The sequence below is a fragment of the Schistocerca serialis genome, unplaced genomic scaffold (assembly GCF_023864345.2).
Source record: "Schistocerca serialis cubense isolate TAMUIC-IGC-003099 unplaced genomic scaffold, iqSchSeri2.2 HiC_scaffold_1420, whole genome shotgun sequence".
Lineage (NCBI taxonomy): Eukaryota > Metazoa > Arthropoda > Insecta > Orthoptera > Acrididae > Schistocerca > Schistocerca serialis.
The window spans coordinates 7,569,923-7,590,265 of NW_026047648.1; the positions used below are offsets into that span (position 1 = coordinate 7,569,923).

At 43.1% G+C, this 20,343-nt stretch overlaps 1 protein-coding gene across 1 annotated transcript in view; it reads right to left on the minus strand.

Moving 5' to 3' along the window:
- Positions 1-2,246: 2,246 nt before the first annotated feature.
- Positions 2,247-20,343, minus strand: part of LOC126443026 (GDNF-inducible zinc finger protein 1-like) — a 115,818-nt gene continuing 97,721 nt past the window's right edge. The window contains exon 12 of the mRNA XM_050090873.1: positions 2,247-3,093. Coding sequence (XP_049946830.1) covers positions 2,274-3,093 — 820 coding nt within the window. The 3' untranslated portion in view covers positions 2,247-2,273. The remainder of the gene's footprint in view (positions 3,094-20,343) is intronic.

The following is a 20,343-nucleotide window of genomic DNA, read 5'->3' on the forward strand; positions in this document are numbered from 1 at the left end:
AAGTGACCTGTTCAAAATGTCAGCAGTTGTGACGTCACGCTCATCGTAAGCAGTCTGTTGTTACGAAGTACTGCACAGTCTTTGACACATTTTGCTGTCGGCAGACACTTGTGTATTCTTTGCATTTGAAGTTTTCCTTTTGTGTTATTCTCTCATTTATGTAACATTACCTACCAGTCAACATTACAAAAATTTGACTGGGAACTAAAACAACGAAAAATTCCCAGGTATTTCCTGGATGACAAAATCACTGGGTTTTTCCCGGATTTACCGGTTGTCCTGGGGCGTATACACCCTGTAACAATGCACGTCTGCCTGTCAAACCGGTACGCTGTGTCCACCGACCAGATGAACTGAAATAAAATGACAGCACAACACTGCCAGCCTCGAGATCTCGTCTGGGGTCGTTCGACTGCCCGGTGCGAGTTGTTCCATTTTACGCCATGACGGCAAATTGTGCATCTCTGTGAGGAATGCGAGAGGAAATGATTAAGACGTCAGACACACCCAGTCTCAGCGCAAAGAAAATCTCTGACCCGGCAGGGAATCGAACCCTGGAGCCCACGGTTTAGAGGTGGCACCTCTACCGCTACAGCACGAGCTGCAGACTGACGGCCAATAAAGTACACTGCAGACCGGCAGTTCAGTTCGTGTCATTACGGGACAGACACAGTATATCAGTCAGTCTGTGTAGAAGTGAATTTTAAAGTGCTGTTCGTGTCTTCCGGGTGCATACGTAGTGCAAACTTAAATGCTCCAAACAGAAAGAACTTAGGACTTTACTTTTTAACAGTGAGCAGATGTGATCATCAACATTATTACACACCTGAACCTACAAAGCAAAGTGGTTTTGATCACAGTGTGACATCTCTAGTACTAAAAAAATTTAAACTTGCAAATAAGCTTTGTATTTCACACGAATTATGATTCATTAACTTGTAATTGGATAGAAAAAAATCTACTCGCCAAGTCGCAACAGGAGAACACGCATTTAAAAGGCATTTCAGTTTGCGAGCTTTCAGAGCCAGTGGCTCCTTGTTCTGGTTGAGGGGGAAGAGGAGTCGAGGAAAAGGACTGGTGAGGGTTGAGGAAAAGGGGCAGAATTCAGAAGAGTTGGCCAGAACACCGTGTCAGGGGAGACTTGGCAAACAGGATGAGAAGGAAAGGCTCTTTCTTCACCTTAAACCCTTCTGCCAGAATAAGGAGCCAATGGCTCCAAAAGCTTGCAAACTGTAATAGTTTTTATACGTGTGTTTCCTGCCACAGCCGACGGCCTCGCTGCAATAGTAATACCGCTTCCAGACAGATCGGCGGGCCGGAATAGCATTCGGACGGGGGACCGTCCGGTCTGCAGAGGGCTGTCGGCAAGCGGAGTGCACTCGGCACTCGTGAGACAAACTGTGGAGCTACTCGACTGAGAAATAGCGACACCGGTCTCGTAAACTGACGTACGGCCGGGGAGAGTCGTGTGCTGACCACGTGCCCCTCCGTATCTCCATCAAAATACACCTGCGGGCCGAGGACGACACGGCGGCCGGTCGGTGCCTTTGTGGCCCGTTCGGGCGGACCTCAATTTAATTTTAGTTTCTCGCCACTGCTCGATGAGTATTTCATCTATCCAATTACACTGTATTTTCAAAAATTGATTATTTCCGTCGATATATTAGCCCGTATGGCCACCGTTCCTCCTTTATGTAACCCTCTTGTCTGTCTCTGCTGTCTGTTTTCTACATTATGAGCTACTCCACTCGTTTATTTGTCTGTACCACCTATATTAACTGACAGCTTGCTCCTACATCTTTTTTAGTGCTGGCAGTCCCCAACAATGAGTCTTCCCTTCTCATCCCACCTGTAAAGAATCCGCCGGTCCGGGCTTCCGGGCAACTTTTCCAAACACTGCCCCTTTTCCCAAACCTCACAGGTCCCTTTCCTTCACCCCTCTCGCTTCCCCTTCAACCCTGCTGCAGAAGGAGTCACTGGCTGTTAAAGCTCACAAACTGTAATACTTTTTATACGCGTGTTCGCCTGCTGCCACTCGGCGAGATTATTTTATATAACCGATGGCATCGTATTTTCAAAAATCGATTATTTCTGTCGAAGTAGTTCATTAGTTCGGTACAATTTCACTTTACTACAGACTTATTGTTACAACAGTGATTATACGAAAGAGAACGTTGCAGTGCGAACACGCACGGCAGGTTTACGAGGGCGCATTTTCGCACCGTCGGCAGAATCCCCCCCAGTCGCCTTCCCGACTGTGCAGAGAGACGGTCTCAACACTGCCGCAAGGAGTGGAGGCGCCCGTGGTGCCGGAGGCCGCTCTCGCTGGCAAACTTCTTGTCGCAGACGTCGCAGCAGTAGATCCGCTCGCCGACGCACGCGCGGTAGTGCATTTTGCAGTCTCTGCTCCGCGAGAACGTCCTGCCGCAGGAGTCGCACTGGTAGGGACGGCTGCCCTCGTGCGCGAGCGAGTGGTGCGCCAGGTGGGTGTTGTTGACGAACCGCCTGTAGCACACGCCGCACTCGTAGGGCCACAGCAGCATGTGCTGGAGCGAGTGGCGCTTCAGGCTGTTGCGGCGTGCGAACTTCCTGGTGCAGTGGTCGCAGCCGTAGACCTGCTTCCCCTGGTGTTTCCAGCAGTGCACCCTGAGTTCGTGGAAGCTGCGGCAGGGCGCTTGGCACGTCTCGCAGGTCCACCGGTGCCTCCGTGCGGGCGTACTCGGGGGCTCCCCGTCGTCGCACGTGTACGTCTCGCGTCCGGCAGGTGGAGCCGCGTCGCCCCCCGACCGGGACGGTACCTCGCGACTGCCGTCGACCGGGTCACAGCCACGACCGCTGTCGGACGCTTCCCCGCACCTCCCGTCACTTACCGCGGCGCTCGGTGCGGGACGGGTCTCCTCGAGGGTATCGACTCGACCCCGCCTCTGTGCGAACACTACCTTTACCGACAGTACGCGCGTGTTCCTTTTGTTCCTCTCGCGTACCTGCTGGCCGCCACCGATCCCTCGTGTGCCTGCAGTCCCGTCAATTCTGGTGCATACCGAGGTACATTTGTCGATAGGAGGAGGCCTATCCTGGCCTTGCACAATAAACCTGCAAAATTACGCAGAAAGTCCATTAGAAAATCTGGTAACATGTCCACATTTCATATTTCTGCTTGTAACATAACTTGCAATATGAAGTAGTAGTAGTAGTAGTAGTAGTAGTAGTAATAGTAGTAGTAATGCAACAGGATATGCAAAGCTAATATACAATCTGATACACATACAGTATTTCATATTCATAATTTAATTCCTCATCCTTTGCATTGTCTTTCAATTTTACATAGATAGTTTGTAGACTTAGAGTAAGCGTTTGACAATGTTGACTGGAATACTCTCTTTCAAATTCTGAAGGTGGCAGGGGTAAAATACAGGGAGCAAAAGGCTATTTCCAATTTGTACAGAAACCAGATGGCAGTTATAAGGATCGAGGGGCATGAAAGGGAAGCAGAGGTTGGGAAGGGAGTGAGACAGGGTTGAAGCCTCTCCCCGATGTTATTCAATCTGTATATTGAGCAAGCAGTAAAGGAAACAAAAGAAAAATTCGGAGTAGGTATTAAAATTCATGGAGAAGAAGTAAAAACTTTGAGGTTTGCTGATGACATTGTAATTCTGTCAGAGACGGCAAAGGACCTGGAAGAGCAGTTGAACGGAATGGACAGTATCTTGAGAGGATATAAGATGAACATCAACAAAAGCAAAATGAGGATTGTGGAATGTAGTCGAATTAAGTCGGGTGATGCTGAGGGAATTAGATTAGGAAATGAGACACTTAAAGTAGTTAAGTAGTTTTGCTATTTGGGGAGCAAAATAACTGATGATGGTCAAAGTAGATAGGATATAAAATGCAGACTGGCAATGGCAAGGAAAGCGTTTCTGAAGAAGAGAAATTTGTTAACATCGAGTATAGATTTAAGCGTCAGGAAGTCGTTTCTGAAAAGTATTTGTATGGAGTGTAGCCATGTATGGAAGTGAAACGTGGACGATAAATAGTTTGGACAAGAAGAGAATAGAAGCTACAGAAGAATGCTGAAGATTAGATGAGTAATTCACATAACTAATGAGAAGGTATTGAATTCGGGAGAAGAGGAGTTTGTGGCACAACTTGACAAGAAGAAGGGATCGGTTGGTAGGACATGTTCTGAGGCATCGAGGGATCACCAATTTACAGGGTAATTCAAAAAGAATACCACAACTTTAAAAATGTGTATTTAATGAAAGAAACATAATATAACCTTCTGTTATACATCATTACAAAAAGTATTTAAAAAGGTTTTTTTTTTTTTCACTCAAAAACAAGTTCAGAGAGGTTCAATATGGCCCCCTCCAGACACACGAGCAATATCAACCCGATACTCCAACTCGTTCCACACTCTCTGTAGCATATCAGGCGTAACACTTTGGATAGCTGCTGTTATTTCTCGTTTCAAATCATCAATGGTGGCTGGGAGAGGCGGCCGAAACACCATATCCTTAACATACCCCCATAAGTAAAAATCGCAGGGGGTAAGATCAGGGCTTCTTGGAGGCCAGTGATGACGTGCTCTGTCACGGGCTGCCTGGCGGCCGATCCATCGCCTCGGGTAGTTGACGTTCAGGTTTCATAACTAACCTTTTTCGTAGGACTCTCCATACAGTTGATTGTGGAATTTGCAGCTCTCTGCTAGCTCTGCGAGTCGATTTTCCTGGGCTGCGAACAAATGCTTGCTGGATGCGTGCTACATTTTCATCACTCGTTCTCGGCCGTCCAGAACTTTTCCCTTTGCACAAACACCCATTCTCTGTAAACTGTTTATACCAATGTTTAATACACCACCTATCAGGAGGTTTAACACCATACTTCGTTCGAAATGCACGCTGAACAACTGTCGTCGATTCACTTCTGCCGTACTCAATAACACAAAAAGCTTTCTGTTGAGCGGTCGCCATCTTAGCATCAACTGACGCTGACGCCTAGTCAACAGCGCCTCAAGCGAACAGATGTACAATTTAATGAAACTTTATAGCTCCCTTAATTTGCCGACAGATAGTGCTTAGCTCTGCCTTTTGTCGTTGCAGAGTTTTAAATTCCTAAAGTTGTGGTATTCTTTTTGAATCACCCTGTAGTATTGGAGGGCAGCGTGGAGGGTAAAAATCGTAGAGGGAGACCAAGAAATGAATACACTAAGCAGATTCAGAAGGATGTAGGTTGCAGTAGGTACTGGGTAGTGAAGAAGCTTGCACAGGATAGAGTAGCATGGAGAGCTGCATCAAACCAGTCTCTGGACTGAAGACCACAGCAACAACAGTTATCACTTCTGATTATTCTTCATAAAAGTTTTTCGCCATTTTAATCTCGAATGCAATAATCGACTAAAATAATAACGTCTGGTAAAAATACGGATGCGTGGGGCAGTCCATTGCTTACTTTAACTAAATTTCTAACTAAATTTCAAATTCACCATAAACTGTAGCTCTAGTATTAAATACAAAATTACTTTCACGTTCCAATCAACGTTAAATAGTCAAAATCATGTGAGTAACTGTAGAAGCCGGACAGTAATGAAATAAGTTATAATGGGTTGGGTTGGGTTGTTTGGGGGAAGAGACCAAACTGTGAGGTCGTCGGTCTCACGGGGTTAGGGACGGACGGGGAAGGAAGTCGGCCGTGCCCTTTCAAAGGAACCATCTGGGCATTTGCCTGGAGCGATTTAGGGAAATCACGGAAAACCTAAATCGAGATGGCCGGATGCGGGATTGAACTGTCGTCCTCCCGAATGCGAGTCCAGTGTGCCAACCACTGCGCCACCTCGCTCGGTAAAGTTATAATATTCCAGAAAATGTTAAGTGACGCAACAAATTTAAAATTCATTATAAGTAATACTATTCTGTCACAAGAAACTGTGACTCTTAAGAAAAAACGAAAAAAACTGAGTATTTTACCATATAGCAAATAATACAAAACTGATGTAAAATTACAGAAGGAATGGCACACAATCTAAACAACAATACACCATAATAAGCTGATAGTTAGATTTTTATAAACATGTAAGTGGGTGAGACTACCAGGAAGTGACTGTTGCAGTCAATACACGAGTCGGACTTTGTATATTAGTGGGTAATGTATCTACAGCAGTGCCTGACATTTACAACTTTGGTTTGTGTCTCCAAATAATAAAATAAAAGTAGCGAAGGAAGTGTGTCCGGATGGAACAAATTAAGTACCCGAGGCCTGTCGAGCCAGCATTAAGTAAGTATACAATACAGCTACAAGAAGTCTTTCACGATTGATCTGACATCGTCCACTTCACTGCCGACAGGTGGCGATGTGTTTTGTGTCATCTGGCCAGGTAAATTTCCCTCCGAATTAATTTTTCACGAAAGAATCAATTTTTGGTGATTTTCTGATGAAGCAGGATATGCTAGAAGCTGTCATCTAAAAATGGTTTCGTGCGGTTACAAAAACTATTACTTTTTGACAGGACCAGCCCGAGGCATCTACGGAATTGTCAGTTTGGCAACGGAGGGAGCCTCGTAGAGGGAGTCCACGAGACGAATGCAGCATCCTTGACCGAGTCGGATTAACGGGAGAGGCTGAGAAGATCCGAGAAAGAGCAGTGTATTTAGTGAGAAGCTTGCCACGAGAACATTACGGAAATTAAAGTTGCAGTGGTTGTGCCAAAACGAAGGAACTTGCACAGAATAGATTAACTCAGAGAGCTGCATCAAAATAGTCTTCGGATTAATGACCGGTGACAGCAACAGAGAAAAACATCTGCACAGAAGTGCTGCTAATTTCAATTTTCAAAGAGTACTGCAATAAAGACAGACGTAATTCAGTAGTATGTCACAGATGTCAGTCTGGAGTAGAACGTGATTTATTGTCACCCATTACGAAATCTACATCTACATCTACATCCATACTCCGCAAGCCACCTGATGGTGTGTGGCGGAGGGTACCTTGAGTACCTCTACCGGTTCTCCCTTCTATTCCAGTCTCGTATTGTTCGTGGAAAGAAGGATTGTCGGGATCTCTCTGATTTTATTCTCACGGTCTCTTCGCGAGATATACGTAGGAGGGAGCAATATACTGCTTGACTCTTCGGTGGAGGTATGTTCTCGAAACTTCAACAAAAGCCCGTACCGAGCTACTGAGCGTCTCTCCTGCAGAGTCTTCCACTGGAGTTTATCTATCATCTCCGTAACTCTTTCGCGATTACTAAATGATCCTGTAACGAAGAGCGCTGCTCTTCGTTGGATCTTCTCTGTCTCTTCTATCAACCCTATCTGGTACGGATCCCACACTGCTGAGCAGTATTCAAGCAGTGGGCGAACAAGCGTACTGTAACCTACTTCCTTTGTTTTCGGATTGCATTTCCTTAGGATTCTTCCAACGAATCTCAGTCCGGCATCTGCTTTACCGACGATCAACTTTATATGATCATTCCAAATCACTCCTAATGCATACTCCCAGATAATTTATGGAATTAACTGCTTCCAGTTGCTGACCTGCTATATTGTAGCTAAATGATAAGGGATCTTTCTTTCTATGTATTCGCAGCACATTACACTTGTCTACACTGAGATTCAATTGCCATTCCTTGCACCGTGCATCAATTCGCTGCAGATCCTCCTGCATTTCAGTACAATTTTCCATTGTTACAACCTCTCGATATACCACAGCATCATCCGCAAAAAGCCTCAGTGAACTTCCGATGTCATCCACAAGGTCATTTCTGTATATTGTGAACAGCAACGGTCCTATGACACTCCCCTGCGGCACATCTGAAATCACTCTTACTTCGGAAGACTTCTCTCCATTGAGAATGACATGCTGCGTTCTTTTATCTAGGAACTCTTCAATCCAGTCACACGATTGGTCTGATAGTCCATATGGTCTAACTTTGTTCATTAAATGACTGTGGGGAACTGTATCGAACGCCTTGCGGAAGTTAAGAAACACGGCATCTACCTGGGAACCCGTGTCTATGGCCCACTGAGTCTCGTGGACGAATAGCGCGAGCTGGGTTTCACACGACCGTCTTTTTCAAAACTTGTGCTGATTCCTACAGAGTGGATTTCTAGTCTCCAGAAAAGTCATTATACTCAAACATAATACGTGTTCTAAAATTCTAGAACTGATCGACGTTAGAGATATAGGTCTATAGTTCTGCACATTTGTACAACATCCCCTCTTGAAAATGGGGATGACCTGTGCCCTTTTCCAATCCTTTGGAACGCTACGCTCTTCTAGAGACCTACGGTACACCGCTGCAAGTTCCTTCGCGTACTCTGTGTAAAATCGAACTGGTATCCCGTCAGGTCCAGTGGTGTTTCCTGTTTTGAGCGATTTTAATTTTTTTTTTTTTCTATCCCTCTGTCATCTATTTCGATATCTACCATTTTGTCATCTGTGCAACAATCTAGAGAAGGAACTACAGTGCAGTCTTCCTCTGTGAAACAGCTTTGGAAAAAGACATTTAGTATTTCGGCCTTTAGTCTGTCATCCTCTGTTTCAGTACCATTTTGGTCGCAGAGTGTCTGGACATTTTGTTTTGATCCACCTACCGCTTTGACATAAGACTAAAATTTCTTAGGATTTTCTGCCAAGTCAGTACGTAGAACTTTAGTTTCGAATTCACTGAACGCCCCTCGCATGGCCCTCCTCACACTACATTTCGCTTCGCGTAGTTTTTGTTTGTCTGCAAGGCGTTGGCTATGTTTATCTTCATAGAATGAAAATTTCTATAAAAATTGACACAGTTTCCGCAAACAGAGATCTTGCAAAACTCGGCTAGCTCCGTCTGTCTACATGATCCAGAGTGACGTGTGTTCGAGCCGTGCTGCTAGACACCTGGGAGACATTCGGTAGTGTTCCTGTTGTTCAGTGAACAAAATACAAGCTTAGTGAGTACTGGACCAGATTTATGACCGAATTCAAAACCTCTCGACAGACAGAACTCGATACGACGTTCTCGATGGAATGAGATGTAAAGTAATTTTTCAAGTACGCCAACGGAGTGTTGTAGAGGATACTATCATTTACAAATTATTACTGGCCTGTTGGGGGCTCCAGAAGGCGTTTTGCAGAAGACGCTGCTGTCTACTGGAAGACTGCAAAACTACCAGACAGGAATACTTGTGGACAATCGACGAGTTGTAGAGAGACTGTCGGTTCACCTCGAATGCAGATACACTGACAGGTGGGAGGGGGATTACAACACCAAAAGATAATTAATGTACAGTAATGAAATTTTAGGAATAAATTTGTCTAGGTAACACAGTTAACTGATTAACACTGCAAGATCACATGCTAATGTAAGCACGAGAAAAGCCGCTGGAAATGTGAAATGCCAGTACAATGATAACTGGTGCAACTTTGAGTATGTTAAGTGCGAGAATGCAAACGTGCACGCATTTTGTTGTACAGATGTCAGTTTGTGGGACTAAATATTGTACTCGGTCGGTCAATACGGCGAAAGTTAATGCTGTCTACGGATGACAGTGGAGTTGTCACTCGACAAAGTCCAATACATGTTAAACCGGAGACAGATCTCGCGAAGGAGCAGGCCGGCGGAATTGTCGAGACCCCGTAGAGCGTGTAGGATTACGAGAGCATTATTTATTTATTTATTGTTCCGTGGGCCCAAATTAAGGAGAAGTCTCCATGGTCATGGAACGAGTCAATGCATGAAATTATAAGACGATAGTAGAAACAGATAAAATGAAATGTAAGTAACATATTCAGGCGACAATTCGTAAGTTTAAATAGAGAAAATCAACAATGTAACACTGGAATTTGCTTAATTTTTTAGCTCTTCCAGGAGCTCCTCAACAGAATAGGAGTGAGCCGTGAGGAAACTCTTCGGTTTAGACTTAAAAGTGTTTGGGCTACTGCTAAGACTGTAGCGGGACTTTGAATTTCGCCGCGCTACACTCGTTCCCTCAAATAAAAAATATCCCGTCGCAGCGGTATGAGTGCTCGACGGCAGAGAAAATACTAAAATTGTAACCTTTTTTTGTTTCCTGTCCGTTTTCAATTGTCTCTTGATAGCCGTAGCTTAAGGCAGGCGTGATCGGATGCTGACGTAAAAACTTAATGGCTAATCTTGATCTGATTGTAATGTGTAGACATTGTGGAAGTTACTAAGAAATTCGGTGGATGGAAGTAGCAAAGTGAATTAAATTGCATACAGTATCAAGATGATTTTAATTGGTATAAATTAGTGATCCCTGGACTATTGCAAGCTTTCGGAGCAGATTTTTTCACGCTGAAATGAAGGAGATTTTTGAAGACGTGGACGCCGCCCGAAAGAAGATAAGTTAATCTGGTAAAGGATGATCTCTCGTCTACGCCACTTCCCCTTGTCAGTTACATTCTGTTATTCTCTGTTTCTTTTCAATAACTTTTGTAGTGGAAATTGGTTTAACTTTTGCTCAAAAACGCCACAAGGACCACCCCAACAATAGCTTTTCCGTAATACAAAGTCCGATTTGCTTTTCATTCTTTCCCTTTTTGTTCGCGGTCATTTACGATTTTAAAACCCCTTTTTTTTTATTCACGATTTATTCCACATTTTCAACATCTTTTCTTCTCTCTTATTTTTCTTCTCTTTTTTATTAACTACTACAAGACTTTTTGAGTTCTTGTGGTAGCTTATTGAAAATGGATGCAGCAGAATACTGCACTCCTTTTTGCACAAGAGTCAAGGAAGTGCAGTCCACATGCGGATTTGATTTCTGCCTAGTATTAACAGAGTGAAAGCTGCTAACTCTTGGGAATAAGCTAATGTTGCTAACAACAAAGGACATTAAAGAAAATATATACTGCGAGGGCAATGTCAGAATTCCCAGACTATTGAAAAGGGGTCGACAAGAGGTCCTCGAACTTACACCACACGTAGCTCGAACAGCCCGTTTTTGAGCCAAAAATACCCTTCTTGAATCAGAAGAATTACCCCAAAAAATAATACCATACGACATAAGCGTATGAAAATATGCGAAGTAGACTACTTTTCGTGTTGAACTTTCACTTATTTCAGAGACTGTTCTAATGGTAAATAAAGCAGCATTTAGTTTCTGAACAAGATCCTGACACGGGCTTTCCACAACAGCTTACTATCTATCCGAATGCCTAGGACCTTGAACTGTTCCGTCTCGCTTATAATATGCCCATTCTGTCTGATCAAAATATCGGTTCTTGTTGAATTATGAGTTAGAAACTGTAAAAACTCAGTCTTACTGTGATTTAGCATCAAATTATTTTCCACAAGCCACGAACTTATTTCATGAACTACATTATTTGATACTGTTTCAATATTACACACAAGATCCTTCACTACCAAGCTGGTGTAATCAGCAAACAGAAATATTTTTGAATCACCTGTAATACTAGAAGGCATATCATTTATATAAATAAGAAACAGCAGTGGCCCCAGCACCGACCCTTGGGGAACGCCCCACTTAACGGTGCCCCATTGGGACTGAACATCACTACCACCCTCAATATTGCGGGGAATTACCTTCTGCTTTCTGTTCTTAAAGTAAGAGGCGAACCAATTGTAAGCTACTCCCCTTACTCCATAATTGTCCAACTTGTGCAGTAATATTTTGTGGTCAACACAGTCAAAAGCATTTGTATGTTGGCGAGCATTCGAAAACACTCCCTGGAATACTGTTCACAAATGGCAGAACGACAGGTCGAATCACCAGACTGACGTACAAATCTGCAGCCAGGGTGCTCCTGCTGTCGTACGAAATCGCACTCCGGGTGTAGGTCCGGCGTGTCTAGTAGGCAGACAGGCCGGCTGCAGGCCTTCGACTGGCACTGAGGCAGATCCAGCTGTCATCAGAAAACACGATGGACCTCTGCCCTGGCCTCCGGTGAGCTCTCGCTCGACGCCAATGAAGTCGCAAACGGTGGCGGTTAGCTGTCGACGGAATGCGAGCTACGACAGGGTGTCCGGCTCGAAGCTGATCTCGAAGTAACCGATTTGTAACAGTTCATTGTGTCACTTGAAATATTACTGTATCTCACTGCTACCTATCAGAACCCATCTACATCTACATACATACTCCGCAATCCACCATACTATGCGTGGTGGAGGGTACCTCGTACCACAACTAGCATCTTCTCTCCCTGTTCCACTCCCAAACAGAACGAGGGAAAAATGACTGCCTATATGCCTCTGTATGAGCCCTAATCTCTCTTATGTTATTTTTGTGGTCTTTCTGGGAAATATAAGTTGGCGGCAGTAAAATTGTACTGCAGTCATCCTCAAATGCTGGTTCTCTAAATTTCCTCAGTAGCGATTCACGAAAAGAACGCCTCTTTTCCTCCAGAGACTCCCACCCGAGTTCCTAAAGCATTTCCGTAACACTCGTGTGATGATCGAACCTACCAGTAACAAATCTAGCAGCCCGCCTCTGAATTGCTTCTATGTCCTCCCTCATTCCGACCCGATAGGGATCCCAAACGCTCGAGCAGTACTCGAGAACAGGTCGTAAGACGACTATCCGCCTTTCCCACAACTGCCATTACATGCTCGTCCCACTTCATATCACTCTGCACTGTTACGCCCAAATACGCTATCCGGAAGTCGAGGAATATGGCATCTGTCTGATACCCTTCATCCGTGGTTCACAACATGTCATGTGAAAAAAGGGCGAGTTGCATTTTGCGGGAGCGATGCTTTCTAAAGCAGTGCTGATGCATTGACAGCAACTTCTCTGTCTCGAGGAAATTCATTATATTCGAACTGAGAATATGTTCGAGAATCCTGCAACAAACCGATGTTAAGGATATCGGTCTGTAATTTTTGAGGATCCGTCCTTCTACCCTTCTTATATACAGGCGTCACCTGCGCTTTCTCCCAGTCGCTCGGGACTTTACGTCGGGCAAGAGATTCGCGATAAATGCAAGCTAAGTAAGGAGCCAATGCAGTAGAGTAGTCTCTGTAAAACCTAACTGGAACCCCTTCAGGACCTGGCGATTTATTTATTTTCAACCCATTCAGCTGCTTCACAACCCCAGGGATGTCTATCACTATGTCCTCCATACAGGAATCAGTACGAGACCGAAATGGCGGTATTTTTGTAGGATCCTCCTGCGTGAAAGATTTCTCAAATGCTAAACAAGCATTAAAGATAAACACCAGTCGTAATTGTCCAATGTGAATAACTAAATAACTGTTTCAAATGCAGTCATTTCGACATAAACAACAAAATGTAAAGTGACCTGTTTCCAAATTACATACATAAATAACCACCGTGATATATAAAACAACGCTGTCATGATAAATGTAAATGTCTAATGTGTAATATAGCATTTGTGGAAGGGAGAATTGGCCAGACACAATATTCTATTTCAGCATACATATAATTCAAAAACGATGCTTTGCTGAAACCGTACGTGCAAAAGCCACCGTGTGCATTTTGAATGTGCCAAAAGCATTTAACATTGTTCTTATGTGAGAAACGCAATATAAATGTGAAATTAATACTGTAACTGATCGAAAGAAATCGAGCACACGGTCTGGATGTACCAGTAAACCTATAATTATAAAATCACTACAGCAAGTTAAATAGAACGTACAAATAAAGCACGTTAATTGAATCTCCGGTATATGTTAGCACTAAAATTCGGGAACTATTTGATATGTTATACACTAATTTAGAAATGTAATTGTTACCTGTAACATAATTGGTCGGATAATGTTATATTAACTCGTAACTAAGTTGAAAATAGGTTCACCTTGTTCAGCACTGAGATTGTAAATTTTTAGCAATGTGTATCTCATATTCGGTTTAACTTCTAACTGTGATTTTACATAAAACTGTAATTTTCAATGTATGTAATTGTTAACAAAAGTATTAATAGAGGTCGCGCAGGCGCCTCTTGGGGGGGCACTCGTTCGTTTTTTGGCTACGGCTGCGATCGCACGTATTGTAGGCTCACTCGTTTGCTGACTTTTGTGGCGTGAACTCTGTGTCGTTTGATGTCAACTTTTGTGTACACGTGACGTAACCGGTACAGTTCACCGGACTCGGACACCAGAGTCCTGGAAATATATCGGTATTAAAACTGCACTGTGGTTTGGAATTTATCTGGGAGTCTCCCACAATCCTTTTCACAGGCTGCACAGCGACGACACACAAACCCGGGTATTTTACAAGTCCCCGAGAACTAAATAACTCTCAATGGTGGTAGAATTGACGTGAAAACAGCAGCACATCGACTGCGCATTTCACTCAAAACATTTGCAACACAGAGGTGGATCGGCTGAGCTGTGAAATCGCCAACGACGTGGTGGTACGGGGGCATAAAAGATCTAGGACATATCGATGCAGTAATACAAACACTTAGCAGAAATTGTGAACATATAAACGACATACTCGATCTCAGTGCATTAAATAAAGGCAGTACGCAAAATATTAAGTCACGCTTTTCGTGACAACGTAGTGAAAGACAAAATATTTAGTTCACAATCTATTTATTTTTGTAATACTGTATGTGGTGCATTGCACCAACAGCCACTGCCTGCTGGACTTCCCACTAATACTGTGTAGCACCACCAAGAGCCTCGATAACGGCCTCAACTTGGTGGAGAAGAGAGTGCCTTCCAGGTATGCCGTAACCGACTAAAAATACTCACTGACCACTGGCTAAAAATACTCACTGACCACCGAATCCCACGCAGCTATCAAATTTTGAGGATGCTTCACCCATCATTCCAAGTATTCCCACGCGTTTTCTACGACACTAGGATTAGGTGATGCAATGGGGCCAGCCTGAGTGGCCGATCGGTTCTAGGCGCTTCAGTCTAGTGTAGCAATACGAGTCAAGATAGATGTAACAGAACTTGAATAGCATATTTGCCTCTATCGGTTACTGTAAAGAGATTGATCTTTCGGTCCTGTCTGTATATTTATATATAATATTGCCTGAATAAAGGCTGGGCGAGTGTAAAGCTATCGTTAAAAACGCACGCCACGCAATTTGTTACGATTTGGTGGGTCATAATAATAATATGTTTTTGTATACAATTAAAATATAACAGAAACACCTGTTTAGTGTTACTGGAAATAATACGTAGTAAATTAATGAGTAAGGTAGCCGATCTTATAAGAAGAGGTAAAATTGGGCATACTGAGGCGTTTTGCTTTATATCGACAAAGCCGATGATATGGTGTCATGTTTTTTGTTTATGCTTAGAAATACACAAGTAAAGAAGTGCTAATTGTGCATTGTGAAAAATATAGGGGCGAGTATTTAATAACTACGGTATACGATCAGAGTTACAAAAGGACATTTAGTTACACGAAATTGCGGATAGCGAAGTGTGGTCATTAAATTGAGTACACCTACGGGGCGGTCAATTCCGGGATAAATCTATACGCATCTCACGAGGGACGCGGTATTGAGACCGTTTGTTTTATTATATCGCGGAGAGTGGGCTCTAATTTATGAAAAGGAGAAAAACTGTATCATTATCATTGACTGTTGGTGTTGAGCAACCAAAAGTGTTCGTCAAAGGGTTTTGATGGAACTTGGGAGTCAGGGTTCACGCACTCGCATATACTCCACATCAGATTGTGAGTGAGTGGTAAATGCGAAATAAAACTGTGAACAAAGTTACGTTAAATAAAACAGAAGAAACAAGACAGTTTGGTCGTATCTGCTATTATTCCATAAACTGTAACATTTCTTATCGTTGCATTTATAGACAATCGTTATGATAATTTGCTTCGAAGGGATCTCGTTACGAGTTAAGTTTTGGGAACCTGGTCAAGAGGGGGTATTTCGTAGATCCTAACGACTGCAGCTATTCTGGACTCAGGTGCTATCGTGACCGTTGTGTGTTGTCAGTGCTCTAAGATCGACGCGGCTTTCCACTTGGTATAACGGTGCCTCACGACAACGCCGACGATGAAGGAAGATACGGAGATACGGTAGACTGGAACCGCATGGCTGCTACGGTTGCAGGTTCGAATCCTGCCTCCGGCATGGATGTGTGATGTCCTTAGGTTAGTTAGGTTTAAGTAGTTCTAAGTTTTAGGGGACTGACGACCTCAGATGTGAAGTCCCATAGTGCTCAGAGCCATTTTTGATGCTGTGGGCCAACGGAAACGCGATCGGTGGCAGAGTGTTTGTAATCTTCCCGTTTGAGTTCAGAGTAACACTGAATGAGTGGGCTCAGGCCATTCTAACAGCTCAACTGTGTCGGGTAACTGCCGATCAGCTGTGCGGTGGGCACCTATTTGTTTGTGGCATTAGGAAATGTTCAAAAGATTTCATTTACTCACTAAAATTAGTAACTGAAGAGGACAAGCACAAGGTCGGTGAATCTCGTTCAATGTTTCCCACGGTTTTCCTTCGACAGTTGACCAAATGGTTAGAATCGAGAATAACTGCGCTCCGGCGAACTAGCGGTTCTGTCGTTAAACAAACGATTAGTCCAGTCGACCTCGCATAACAGGTAGCCCGTTAATTTGTGCTACCTCTGCTAAAGTATTGTAATCGTTTTTGCTGTTACTGCTTCCTCTGCAGCATTAAGAAATTTGCTTGTCTATAAACAGTCTGAGTGGTAATGAAAGTTGTTTTCTTTTTTAAAAATGTTCCCATGAGGGTCATTGCATTAGCTCAACTGTGTTGGGTAACTGACAATTATCTGTGCAGCTAGCACGTGTCTGTTTGTGTCATTACGAAAATGTTAAATAGAAAAGTGATTTATATAGCAGTTCCCACTTAACCTGCAGCAGCAATAAAAAAGAAACCCGTTCAAAAGTCAGCCGAATTTTGTCGACTGCGAGAAACGGCGTATAAACTCCGTGGTACAAAGAGTTATTTTTTTACTACATCTCTCGTGCACAGAAATTTTACGCCTAGAAGTTTATTTAAAGGGTAAGTGTTAAGTTTGTGTAAAAAAAAAAAGTTTATGTTCTTAGACAACTGTAAAAATTTCAAATGAAGAACTTGTGTTAAAAGGTGAGAAACTTATCATTTTCTGGAGTGCTGCTGGAGTGTGAAAGCATCCATACATGCACGCACACACAATGCCAGTTTGAGCCTGCACACTATCCATTTCCAACAAATTAGATCACTTTTCAACACAACTGTCTATAAATAGTAAAACTTTTTTCTCAATCAGAAGCCAGCATTAAATATTCCCGGAGGACACTACACTACACTGCACCTACCTACTGTGCGTGACTTCCAGTTGTTCTAGTGTAAACATTGAATAACAAGGGATTAAATTGCAGGTATCGGTGACAACGAAACTGAGCAGAAGAGAATCTTCAAGTTTCACAATGTTTTGCCTTCAGCTTTGTGAAAATATGGTGACTGTGATGTTCAAAAATTACAAATCTATACAAATAAAAATGTAACTATTTGTTTGTTCAAAATTGTGTACCTCTGAAAGTTCTTGACTGAATACATTGAAATTTTGACGCAACTGTCTGTCTGTGTGTGTGTGTGTGTGTGTGTGTGTGTGTGTGTGTGTGTGTGTTTGTCTATATATATGACTATGTTTCCCTACTATTAAAAAATTATAATCGCATATACAGGGTGAACATAAAGTCTGGGAACACTTCCAATTATTTATTGTACAAGAACTAAACATCGTACAGATGTCATACATATTGCATATTGAAGAGTAACTCTGAAAGTCGTCCTCCCACCTCCCCCCCCCCCCCCCCCCAAACTTTCAATATGCGAACCACGAGTGAGACGTCAATACGGTAATCAAATTCTTGCCATACCTGTCCTTCGTTGACTATGGGAGTCGCTTCCCGTATTCCAGAATGAGATTTTCACTCTGCAGCAGAGTGTGTGCTCATATGAAACTTCCTGGCAGATTAAAACTGTTTGCCGGACCGAGACTCGAAGTCGGGGCCTTTGCCTTTTGTGGGCAAGTACTCTACCAACTGAGCTACCCAAGCACGACTCACGCCCGGTACTCACAGCTTTACTTCTGCCAGTACCTCATCTCCTACCATCCAAACTTTACAGAAGCTCTCCTGCGAACCTTGCAGAACTTGCAGTCCTGAAAGAAAGGATAGTGCAGAGACATGGCTTAGCCACAGCCTGGGTGATATTTCCAGAATGAGATTTTCACTCTGCAGCTTCCAGTATTCTCTCCCGGAGCTCTGCTACATCACGTGGTAGAGGTGGTACAAAAGTCACACGAACTGAGATCTGGTGTTTTTGTCGAACTCCAACACACAGAAAGCCACTCTGCACCTGAACTCGCCACATTTGGGACTAGCGCTGACTATCGGGAAATTACCAAACTACGGTGTGGCGGTATACACGAAAAAGAAACTTTCAGGGTTTCTCTTCAAAATGACATATGTGTGATATCTGTACAATGATTGGTTCTTCTGCAATAAATAATTTAAAGTGTCCCCAGACTTTATGTACATCCTGTATAAAAAAAAAAAAAAAAAAAAAAAAACAACAGGCATATTAACTCACATCCATTCTAATGGAATGTCGTGTCAAAACGTGATAGCATTTGGTCAAAATCTTTCAGAGATTTGCACTTAACGGACATTCACAGTTTCTCACATTGTTAGCAAAGAGGAAAGTTGCGTTTATGGCTTATTGGTTTATGATTAGAATACTACTACAGAATCTGAATTTGCAGTAACAATAAACGAGACTCGAGGTGAGAGAGGAGTGTGAAGAGGAGATGGGAAGAGGGGTGACAGAGAAAACAGGAAGAAAGGGATGGACAGAGAGAGAGGGGAGAGGGGAGGAGATTAGGATGTACTCCAAAAATGTGCGCTTCCTCTTTCGTTTCTTTTCCATTTAAGGAGACCTCAGACACAGCCACGTACAGCTAGTTTATGATAAAAAGGGGCGAGTTAAACTCCGGAGTCACTCTTGTCTAAGGGTCAGATAAATAGTAGTCACATTAAGAAAACTAATGTTTCTATAATGTTAAGTAAAATTTTAATTTTCAGTAACACGAAATCAGCCTTTTCATTTAGTTTGCAAAGAACATTTAAATTACACACTCTGAACAAACACTTTTTCAATAAATAATAAAAACCACTGCTACAACCTCTTCTTATTGTCGCATAGACGACACCCCAAAAACACCACACAACCACCTCCGGCCTGAACCACACAAAAAGCCTCACCGGGCATTGTCGCTACCGATCCCTCACAGCATTTGCAAAAAGAGGCGAAACGGCGACTCAGTGAACTGCATTCCTTTTCATAATATTATGACTACTCCGTCCTGGATTTTCCATTATCTGAATTTTGTATTGTTCAGCTGCTGATGTAACTGGAATAGATCACTGTCTGATATCTAAGAACATTTGACTTAGCTTCATGCATCAAAACAGTTATTTTTGGAAATCATTCATTATTTAAATAATGAAACATTACAGAGGTTTCATATTTTTCCAAGCTCGGCATGACACATTTAGAGAATTTGCTCTCATTGTCGAATACTAGTATTTTTTTGTGATATTTGCAAGTGTGTAGTTCTATGTCTCTTTAACAGTAGCCATCTTTCTGAGGTTACACACACACACACACACACACACACACACGTGTGTAAACCATCACAAGAACTACTTACATAAATATCTGCATTCAACAAGGAGAATAAATTCTTGAAATGCGTCTTGGCAAGTCTGAAAAAATATGTACCTGGTGCTGTGTTTCACAATTTAAACCAAAGAGGAGGTTAGTTGAAACCGAAAACATTTAAGCAGTGCTGAGAGAGAGAGCAAAGGTGTGAGCTAGCGTTACAAGTGGTCAAACACTGACACACACAAAATAAGCCTTCGAGTTTATGCAAATCACAACAGTGACAAAGCTGTGCATGTGCAGTAGAGACGGTATGAAAACAATTGTGATCAGTCGCGACACCCTTACTCGAGTGAACCTAGCTCACACTCCCACCAGCCACGACACAGAGTACAGCTCGGGAGCAGCACCAACTGCTCTCACTTTTACCAATTCAGATCTGCTGAACAGAGTGCTCCGGTGTCAACAAACTTACCGCACAACATTTGCGTACATTACTCGAAGACCCGCGCCATACCGGCATCATTTGTGTCAGTTTTTTCCTCCACAAACATCGGTTCGTGAAGCGTAAGTCGCAGGAAAATTATAAATGTGTAAATGCGAAATCAGGTGCAAACTGACATTGTGAACATAGGAACTTTGATAGAAGCGATAAAAACATGTCACGGACGGTTAGAAAACATTAATTCTGGGGCATTAAAAGCAGGGTCACAGCGCAGTCCCTTTCTGTCGTTCCGCCACACGACCACGTCGACTCGTCTGACTGCACCGATT